The 10,729-nt window shown below is 42.2% G+C and overlaps 1 protein-coding gene across 5 annotated transcripts in view; it reads left to right on the top strand.

Moving 5' to 3' along the window:
* Positions 1-1,521: 1,521 nt before the first annotated feature.
* Positions 1,522-10,729, top strand: part of USO1 (USO1 vesicle transport factor) — a gene marked incomplete at both ends in the record, with an annotated part of 108,364 nt that continues 99,156 nt past the window's right edge. For all 5 annotated transcript variants that reach the window (XM_080697563.1, XM_080697562.1, XM_080697560.1 and 2 more), the window contains one exon: positions 1,522-1,587. In XM_080697563.1, coding sequence (XP_080553689.1) covers positions 1,522-1,587 — 66 coding nt within the window. The remainder of the gene's footprint in view (positions 1,588-10,729) is intronic.

Raw genomic sequence — 10,729 nt, 5'->3', positions numbered from 1 at the left:
ATGGGGGAACCAATGGAGGATTTTTAAGAAGAGGACTGACATGACCAGATGTTTTCTTGTTGTTAGGTTCATCCAAGGGTGGACTGGAGACTACACTGGAGGGAAGCCAGGGCTGAATGCAGACAAACTAGTTAGGAGGCTATTGCTGTAACCTCAATGAGAAATGAGAATTTAAACCATGTCAGAAGTAGAGAGGATGAAAATCATAAGACATTTGGAGAAATATTCTACAAACAGAAGTCATACACTTCACTTGATCAGACAATGTGGAAGCAAAGTCATTCTTTCCAGTTTCCTCCTTCTGGCTTAGGCTATTATTTGGACAGTGGTACTACTGAGCATGGAAGGCACGCAGTAGAAGCTTATTGATTTTTTTTTTAAATTCTTTAAGGGAGGCCAGGGAAGATTATGAGTTCAATTTTAAATGTTACATCTGAGACCTATAGGGAATCCGAGTGGAGAGATGCATGAGTCAGTCGGCTAAGCAGATTCTGTGTAGTCTCAATCAATTTACATGTGTACCTGCCAACCTCATTTCAAAAGGAACAGGCATGCATACCTATTTGGAAAAATGACATTGTGCATGTTTAAAACAGAAACACAGAAAACGCAGAGGTTGAAAATTTAAAAAAATTATGCTACTTATTGCCAAAATGACACTTCAGAACAATTTATTTCTAATTTTTCTTTTTTTTTTTTTAAACTAAAGGTGCAAGGTTCCTTCTCACAAGACTTGAAAATTAGCGGTGTACCTGGTGTTTAGATCTAGGAATTCCTTTTAGCAGGTTTGAAGAGCAAGAGCTGAGAAACGCGCCCTCCAGTGGCAGTGGAATGAGGGGTTTCTAGCACCCTTTTTAACCACCAAACAAAGCCCTGTAAAGAAATGCAATTTGCGGGGATCAGAAGGCCACAATACTCTTCAGCTAAACCCCAAAAACCAAACGTACCCTCCCAAGGGCCAGGACCCCCCTTACCTGTCACGTTGGCCGAAGGAAAATTTCACTTTTGACTCAACAAAATAAGACCCCAAATTTGATAGCCTGCAGCAAGTCCCGATCGGCGATAATTAAACAACCTGCAAGCCAAAATGCGTCGTCTGATCTGAATCGGATCCTCTCCAGCCGGCAGGGCAGCGTCCCTACCACGTGGGTGGCGGTGGCCAGCAGCAGGGCTCCGCGCAGGGCAGGGCGGGGGCGTGTTCCAGCGCGGGGGCGGGGCAGGGGGCGGGGCGGGGCCGGATTAGGGGGCGGGGCTTGGCGGCCGGGGCTGCCGGGTTCCTCTCCCCTTTTGCCTTCGCCCTCCGAGCCGCCACGTAACGCCACGTCCGCGCGCATGCGCATCTCGGCCGGTGGCGGCGGCTGTTTCCGGGCTTTGGAGGCTGGGGCGGCCGCCGAGTGGGAGGCGGTGGTGGCCGCAGCCCCCGAGTGCAGAGTGTGGGTTTGGGGGCCAGGCCCTGCAGAGGGCGGGGGAAGTTGTCTTCTTTCTCCGACGAGCTGGTAAAGCCCGTGGCTGAGCGACAAGATGAATTTCCTCCGCGGGGTAATGGGGGGTCAGAGCGCCGGACCCCAGCACACCGAAGCCGAGACGGTGAGAGGAGCGGCGGGTCCGGGACGTGGGAAGGGTCGGGGTACAGAGGGGACGGAGGCCGGGGACCTGGAGGTCACCTCGCGCCCCCCTTGGCCGGGGACCCCTGCGCCCGGCGCAGCCCCGCGGCGGCCGGCTCCTGTCAGCGGCGCTCCGCAGGCCCGGCCCGGCTGCCCGGGACCGGCGGCCGCCTGACCTGGCCCCACGCCCCCCGCCGCCGGCTCCTCCCTCTTTCTCTTTAGCCGGCGTCTCCACCGCCGCGAGTTGAAGTCCTGCGCTCTCCCTGCAGATCCGAAACAGGGGCGTTGGGAAAGATTGGAAGGTTTAAAGCCCGGCTGTTGGCTTGAGCATGTGGCTAAGAATAAAACGATGTTCATTGGGGCACAGAGCCACCTGCTCCTGTCCCATCAACTGCAAGGACGGGTGTTCCTCCTGGTGCTATTAGTTTAGACCCCCGCTTTGCAGGCTGACCCAAGTAGGTCCTTTGGCAAATATTTACCATGTTGTGGATGTTGTGGAGACCTTTACCACTCAAATCGTTTTGGGGACACATCTTTGGCTTTCCATGTAAACGCGTTCTTAGTGACATGGTTTGAACATCTTATTATTTATTTATGTGTGAGGTGCTGGGAATTGAATCCAGGAGCATTTTACCTCCCCTCAGTCCTAGGTTTTTTTTTTTTTATATTTGTAAACAGGGTCTCGCCGAGTTGCTGACTGGTTTCCAACCCTCAATCTTCCAGTGTCAGCCTCCCAAGTACTGGGATTACAGGCGTGCAACCTCATTTTTAAAGAAGTGTTTGCTTAAATTTTAGGCTTAAGATAAACTTGGTTTGAAGTGTAATTAGTGTCTACTGGAAATATGTATGTATAATGTTTCTTTTGTAAATAAACTTTTTTTGGGGGGGTACAGGAATTTATTCTTTTATTTTGAAATAGACCCTCACTAAGTTTTTAAGACTGGCCAGGAATCTGATTCTCCTGTCTCCGCCTCCCAAGTACTGGGATTACAAGCTTGGGTCACCATGCCTGACTATAAATAATTTTTAAATTTGAGAATAACTAGCTTTTCAGAGAAGTTACCAGGTATGTCATTTTAAAGGTAAACTTTGGGTTGTAGTCATAGACAACTTTGTTACTGAGATCCTGGAAGGTAATAATAGTAGCTTTCGTATAGTAGTTTTTACCTTGTGTTAGATACTGCATTAAACGCTTTATATTCTATATTCTACTTTAATTCCTAATTACCTTTCAAATAGGTGATAATATCCTCATTTTACAAATGGAGAAATGAGGTTGAGAAAGGTGAAGTAGCCTAACCAAGTTCTTAGAGTTAGGATTCAACAAAGGTATAGACTTAAAGCCTAAACTTTATTGCTGTCGCTGTTATTTTGGTTCTTATCTGGGAATTTATGTAATACTAACTAAAATTAACTGCCCAGGACTTTTTATTTTTTTGGACATGGTGCTTGTGGGCAAATCCAGAGCCTTAATGCATGCCATGCAAGCACTCTACCACTCAGACAGGTTAAATATGTGTGTGTGTCTGTCTGTCTGTCTGTCTGTCTGTCTCTCTCTCTCTCTCTCTCTCTCTCTCTCTCTCTCTCACACACACACACACACACACACACACACACACACACACACACGGTATTTGGCTTTATTTGTCTATTCCCACACAGCAACAAGACTCAAAGCTACCCTATTAGAAAACTATGTTCAGCCTGGAGTGGTGGTGCATGCCTGTAATCCCAGTACTTGGGAGAGTGAGACAGGAGGATGGCAGATTTGAGGACAGCCTCAGCAACTTAACAAGACTCTCATCAACCTAGTGAGAACAACCTAGTGAGACTGTTTTTTTAATTTAAAAAAAAGGGGGGGCTGGGGGTCTAGCTAGGAATCTAGCTAGGAAGTAGAGTGCCTCTGGGTTCAATCCCAAGTACCAAAAAAAAAAAAAAAAAAAGATGATGACCATGTTCTCCCCAAATTACCATTAGTCACAGCCCACTGCTTCAGCCAGCTCTTACTTATTTAGTTTGTATGGTATTCATGTTTGAGATACAAGCTTGCTTTGGGATTAAACACTAATTTGAATCCTGGCTTTCCACCCTGAATTAGACAAGTGAGACATAAGAGATGGTTAGTACTTTCTAAGTAAAATAAATACTTACTTTTTAGCATGTAATGAGGACTGAGTGAAGAAATGAAGCCTTGTACTTAATAGGGGCTCGATAAAGGACTTTTTTTTATTGTAGTACTAGGGATGGAACACAGGGGCATTCTACCTGCAAGCTATGCCCCAATCTCTGTTTTTTTATTCTTTATTTTGAAACAGGGTCTCACTGAGTTGCAGAGGGCCTCACTAAGTAGCTGAGGCTGTCCGCAAACCCAGATCCTCTTGTCTCAGCCTGCTGAATGCTGGGATTACAAGCCTGTGCCACCATGCCCGGCTAATAAAGGCCAGATTTTACTGCATGTAGATGAGAAGAAGAATATATCCTTTCTTTTTATAATCGTTGGCTTTGTCACAGTGAGTTCTGTAGAAAAGGTTATATAGAATTCATAGACTGTGGATTTTAAACTGGAAGCCTCTTTACAGATTGAGGTTGAGCCTCATTTTATAGACCCAGATCACTGAAACAACTCATGCAATAATTGCTGAGTTGGGAGTAGAGCATTTGATCTTGTTATAGTAAATGGAACAACATAGTTTTTATATCATGATTTCAAAATAATACTTGAATGTCAGTTGTGTGTGTTATGTATATAAATCGAAAGGAAAGTAAGGGTCCTTGCTTTTGCCTATCTTTAAGTATATCTGCTCAAAATTGAAAAAGTAATTTGTCTTCTGAAGAGAATCAATTTACTCTGAGTTATGGCATTAATAAAAAAAAGTGTCTCATCTCATTTTATCAGGAAGTTCTGTAAGAAATCAGAGGTCAGTAATTTGGAAATATTTATAGAGCATTAGTGGAACGTGTAGTATAATATTAGACATTTAATTTACTTATTTAATTTGAGAAAGAACCCAGGGACATTCTACCTCTGACCTACACCCCTAGCCCTTTATTGTTTATTTATTTTTATTTATTTTTTATTTTTATTTTTTGGGTGGTGCTAGGGGTAGAACCCAGGGACTTTCTACCTCTGGGTTATACTCTCAGACCTATTTTTATATTTTTTATTTGGAAACAGGGTCTCACTAAGTTGCTGAGAGCCTCACTAAGTAGCTGAGGCTGACTTCAACTTGTGAGATCCTCCTGTCTCCTCCCAAGCTCGGAGATTACAAGCATGCACCACCACGCCCGGTACCAAGTTTTTTTTTTTTATACTCAGTTAAGAGTAACTTAGCTGGTATTAAGACCAGCCAAGTAGTAAATATTTGTTATTTGTATCATAGAATTGTCAGTAATTTTGTGAAATACTGAATATTTTAAGTCCATAACTTCATCCACATTAAAATTTTTACATTTTGGATCCAAGTGCTTTTGTGTGTGTGTGGTACTGAGGGTGGAACCCAGGGGCTTTTCTACCTCCAGACTATACTCTCAAACCTATTTTATACTTTATTTGGAAACAGGGTCTCACTAAGTTGCTGAGAGCCTCATTAAGTAGCTGAGGCTGGCTTAGAACCTGTGTGATCCTCCTGTCTCAGCTTCCCAAGCGTGGGGATGACAAGCTTGCACCACCACGCCTGGCTCAAGTGCTTTTTAATTTGGTTTCTTTTGTATACTTGATGTAGAGAAAGACACTGATTTCTGAAGATTAAAGCCTTCTTATCCATGACATACTTGGCCAAGTATAATTAAACACTAGTAAAAACCCCAACTATAGTTGATAAATAATATGAGGTTATCTTCTCTTTTTAAGTTGAGTCCTAAAGCATGAAAGTTGCTAACATCCAGAAAAAGTGTATAGAATTACTATAATGTTATGCTGCCGTGTGTGTGTGTGTGTGTGTGTGTGTGTGTGTGTGTGTGTGTGTGTGTAGGTGTAGGTACTGAACCCAGAGGCACACCTTTGAGCTATGACTCCAGCCTTATTTATTTATTTGCAGTACTGGAGATGGAACTCAGGGGCATTCTACCTCTGAGCTACACCCCCATCCCTCTTTTTTATTCTTAATTTTGAAACAGGGTCTCACTGAGTTGCATAGAGCCTATCTAAAGTAGCTGAGGCTGGCGGTCAACTGTGATCTTCCTGTCTCAGCCTCCCAAATGCTGGGATTACAAGCATGTGCTACCATGCCTGGCTCCTCCCCCAGCTCAGTTTTATTTATTTGGAAAAGGGTCTCGCTAGGTTGATGAGAGTCTCACTACTTGCTGAGACTGTCCTTGAATCTGTGATTCTCCTGTCTCAGCCTCTCAAGTACCTCGATTACATGTGTGTGCCACCATGCCCAGCTTCCTATTTTACTTTTTATTTTGATACAGGGTTTCGCTAAGTTGCAGAGGGCCTCACTAAGTTGCTGAGGCTGGCCATGAACCTGCAACCCTTTTGTCTCAACCCCCTAAGTACTAGGATTACAGGCATGCACTACCATACCTGGCAATGGTGGCTCATTTTAGATCACCTTTTGGTTAGCTCACTCAGAAAGCAAAAGGGCTAGCTAGCCGGGAGTGGTGGTGCACACTTGTGATCTCAGTACCTGGGTGCTGAGTCAGGAAAATGACAGGTTTGTGGCCAGCCTCAGGTACTTAGTGAGGCCCTCGCAACTTAGTGAGACTCTTTCAAAAATAAAGAATAGAATAAAATAAAGGATAAAAGCTGGGTGGTGGCTCACGCTTGTAATCCCAGCATTTGGGAGACTGAAACAGGAGGATCCGGGTTCACGGACAGCCTCAGCTACTTAGGCCCATTATAACTCAATGAGACCCTGTTTCAAAATAAAGAATAAAAAATAGGGCTGAAGGTGTAGATCAGAGGTAGAATGACCCTAGGGTCCAACCCCAGTATTGGGGGGGGGATAAAAAAATAGGGCAGGGGGTGTAGCTCAGAGGTAGATGCTCCTGGGTTCAATACTTAGTACTGCCAACAGAAAAGAAAAAGAAAGTAAAAGGGCTAGCAATACAGACAGAGCTATATTTTTCTTTTAACTAAATTGTTATTAAGGCAAATGGGCTTAAATTTAAGACAGTTTTGGATTGGTCCAGCACATTATTCTGAGTGTATAGTCTTAAACTCTTATTTGGGTTAATGTTTCATATTACATATTAATAGCCAGGTCATGTCATAATTGGAATATATTTTCTGGCTTGGCTTGCAATAACAGAGAAAACCATAATAATGATTTGTGGGTTTTTTGTTTTGTTTTGTTTGAGGGTCTGGGGATGGAGCCCAGGGGCATTCAACCTCTGAGCTACACCCCCTGCCTTATTTTTTATTCTTTATTTTGAAACAGGGTCTCACTAAGTTGCGGAGGGCCTAAGTAGCTGAAGATGACCGCTATCTTCTGGTCTCAGCCTCCTGAATGCTGGGATTACAAGCGTGAGCCACCACACCCAGCTGATTTGTGTTTTGTTGTTGTTGTTGTTGTTGGGTTTTTTTTTTTTTTTTTTTTTTTTTCAGTTCTGGAGGTAGAACCCAGGGGCATCCAACCTCCGGGCTACACCCCCTGCCCTATTTTTTATTCTTTATTTTGAAACAGGGTCTCACTAAGTAGTTGCGGAGGGCCTCACTAAGTAGCTGAGGCTGGCTGCAAACCACGATCCTCTGGTCTCAGCCTCCTGGATGCTGGGATTATAAGCGTGCACCACCACGCCCGGCTTCTGATTTGTGTTTTGATCACTCACCTTTATATCCAAGCACAGATAACTTTTTTTTTTGGTAGTACTAGGGATGAAACCCAGGGGCATTCTACCTCCAAATTACACCCCCAGCCCTACTTTTTATTCTTTATTTTAGAAACAGGGTCTCACTAAGTAGTTGTGGAGGGCCTCACTAAGTAGCTGAGGCTGGCTGCAAACCACGATCCTCCAGTCTCAGCCTCCCAAATGCTGGGATTACAAGTGTGCGCCACAATGACCAGCTCACAGATAACTTTTTAAGTAGTATCTATTGAATACTACATTATTCTTTGAAAGTTAATTATATCAATTAGGATGATTTTTAAAAACTATAATTATTTGCATATATTACTTACATGGCCTAGCATTGCCAAGGTATGTTCTAAGAATGTGAGTAGATGCCCTTGAAAAAATAATTTCATCACTGGGTTTGGTGGTACACACTTGTAATCCCAGTACTTGGGAAGCTGATACAGGAGAATCTTGGGTACAGGAGACTTGTGAGTTTGTGGCCAGCCTCAGCTACACTCCACAACTTAGATCTTATTTCAAAATAAATAAAAAATAGGGCTGAGGATGTAGCTCAGAAGAAGAGTGCCTTGGATTGAACCTCCAGTAACATACACACAAACACACACAGGTGCAAAGGGCTGGTGGGGTAGCTCAGAACACCCTGATGTTCAATCAACAGTATAAAAAAAACGAGAAAATAGATATCCTTCTAAAAACAGTTCATTTGTTGGAGAAAGCATGGAATAAATGAAGCAGTACATTACCTTGGCAAACTTATAAGTAATTGCAGTGGGAATGGATTATGTTGAATTCGCACGATTCATTCACAAAGACACTTGTGTTTGACTTTGTAGTGTTCTCACATCTTTTTTTAGATTATAATAATTTAGGTCATCTGAAGATAAGATTAGCCTTTGCTTTATAAAGTCTCAGTTACAGAGTTAGATTTAAAACAAATCTTTGGCTTTTTAATATTCTAAAACAGTAAAATTTTTATTCCATTAAAGCATTAAAAGTGAATTAACTGTTGGTTAACATTAATTATTTTAGTCCTACAATAAATAGTTGTCCTTGGGGAAGTTCTGTTCTAGGAAGTGATAAATGAATTTGAAACTTCATGGAAACTTCAAGATTATATGATAAAATTAAGTTGGTATCATGTGCTTGATAAATATTTGTTGAAGTTGGGAGGCTGAGACCAGGGGATCGTGGTTCACAGACAGCTTCAGCTACTTAGTGAGGCCCTTTGCAACTCAGTGAGACCCGGTTTCAAAATAAAGAATAAAAAATAGGGTTGGGGGTGTGTCCCAGAGGTAGAATGCCCCTGGGTTCCATCCTCAGGACCAGAAAAAAAGAAATAGATAAATATTTGTTGAATAAATGACTGAATGGCTAGAGTTTTAATTGTCCTTTTTTATATTATTTAAGTAGTACATAAGCTAGAGGGATAAAAGGGATAAAAAGGACTTTTACCAGGACTGGTTTGTGAGATGATACTACAAACTATACAGTGCTAGTTTCCTTGGACTGTCTGTCTGTCTGTCTGTCTGTCTTTCTTTCTTTCTTTCTTCCTTTCTTTCTTTCGTCCTGGGAATTAAACCCAGGGGCATTCCACCTCTGAGCTACACAATCAGCCCTATTTTTATTCTTTATTTTGAAACAAGGTCTCATTAGGTTGTGGAGGGCCTCACAAGAAGCTGAGGCCATGAACCTGCGATCCTCCTGTCTTGGCCTCCCAAGTACAGAGATTGCAAACATGAGCTCCCATGCCCAGCTTGATTGTGTCCAATTTAGCACTTGTTGGTGGGTTTATCTTTTACTCATATTTTTATTTGACAAGTGAAAATGTGAATCTCAGGGACCAATTACTGAAAACAAAAATGAATTGTGATAATACAAGCACTTGCGTGAACTGCATGCAGTTGCTTATTTTATTTAGACTTCACTTTTTATTATATTCCCCAACCCTTTTTATTTTATTTATTTAAATTTTTATTATTATGCCGGGCGTGGTGGCGCACGCTTGTAATCCCTGTGCTTGGGAGGCGGAGACAGGAGGATCGCGCAGGTTCAAAGCCAGCCACACTGGTGTAAGAGACCCTGTTTCAAAAATATAATAAAAGAGGTCTGGGAGTGTAGCCCGGAGGTAGAAGGGCTTCCAGGAACCCCAGTACTACCAAAAAAAAAATTATTATTATTAGAGAGTGTGTGTGTGTGTGTGTGTGTGTGTGTGTGTGTGTGTGTGTGTGTTTTACTGGGATTGAACCCAGTGGCATTTTACCTTTGAGCTATACCCTCAGTCCTATTTTATTTTTTTATTTTGAAACAGGGCAGAGGGCCTCCCTGGATTCAATCTTCAGTTTCTCCCCCCAAAAAGTAATTTAATAAATATAATAAATTATTGCTCATTAGGTTAAAACTGAGTGTTTCTAAAGTATTCTAAGTTTGAGCATTAAGGAACGTTAGAGTTCATCTAGTTTATGTTTTCATTTTGAGATGGTAAAACTGATTTTAAAAGATTATATGTAAGGTACAGTGATTCTGTTATTCAACAATTCCTTATTTGCAAGTTCACCTCTTCACTAAAATGTATTTGTAACCCACTAATCAGTACTTGAATTATTCATGTGTACAAGGGAATGAAAAATTAGCCACCCAGTGTACACATTCCCTGCTGAGCTCAAGTAAGGCCAAACCCCCTTCTTTTTTCAACTCTCATACTGTAAATCTTCCTTTCATGGACTATTTAGTGTTGCTTTTTTGTGGTTTTTTTTTTTGGGGGGGGGATTCTACTTTAAAATGACCCATAAAAAGCCGGGCATGGTAACGCATTCGGGAGGCAGATAGAGGAGGATCCTGGTTCATGGACAGTCTCAGCTACTTAGGGAGGCCCTTCATAACTCAATGAGACCCTGTTTCAAAATAAAGAATAAAAAATAGGGCTGGGTTGTAGCTCGGAGGTTGAATGCCCCTGGGTTCTATCCTCAGTACCACACAAATAAATAAAATAAAATGACCCACCGATTTTGTGCACAGAAGGCTCTGGTGGGCCATACAGAAAAGATATGTTAGGTAAGCTTCATTCAGGCATACATTACAGTGCCATTGGCCATTGAGTTCAACATTAATGAGCAAGGACATATATTAAGTAATGTCTTTAAAGAGAAATACACATAGAATAAGATTTTTTTTTGTGTGGTACTGAGGATTGAACAGGGGCATCCTACCTCCAAGTTACACCTATAGCACCTGCCCTTTTTGCAGTACTGGGGATTTAACCTAGGGGTATTCTACCTCTGAGCTCTACCCCCAGTCCTATTTTTTTATTCTTTATTTTGAAACAAGGT

The sequence above is a fragment of the Muscardinus avellanarius genome, assembly GCF_963383645.1.
Source record: "Muscardinus avellanarius genome assembly, chromosome: 6".
NCBI lineage: Eukaryota > Metazoa > Chordata > Mammalia > Rodentia > Gliridae > Muscardinus > Muscardinus avellanarius.
Note: the sequence above shows the minus strand (reverse complement) of the source record. Positions and strands in the feature narration are given on the sequence as shown.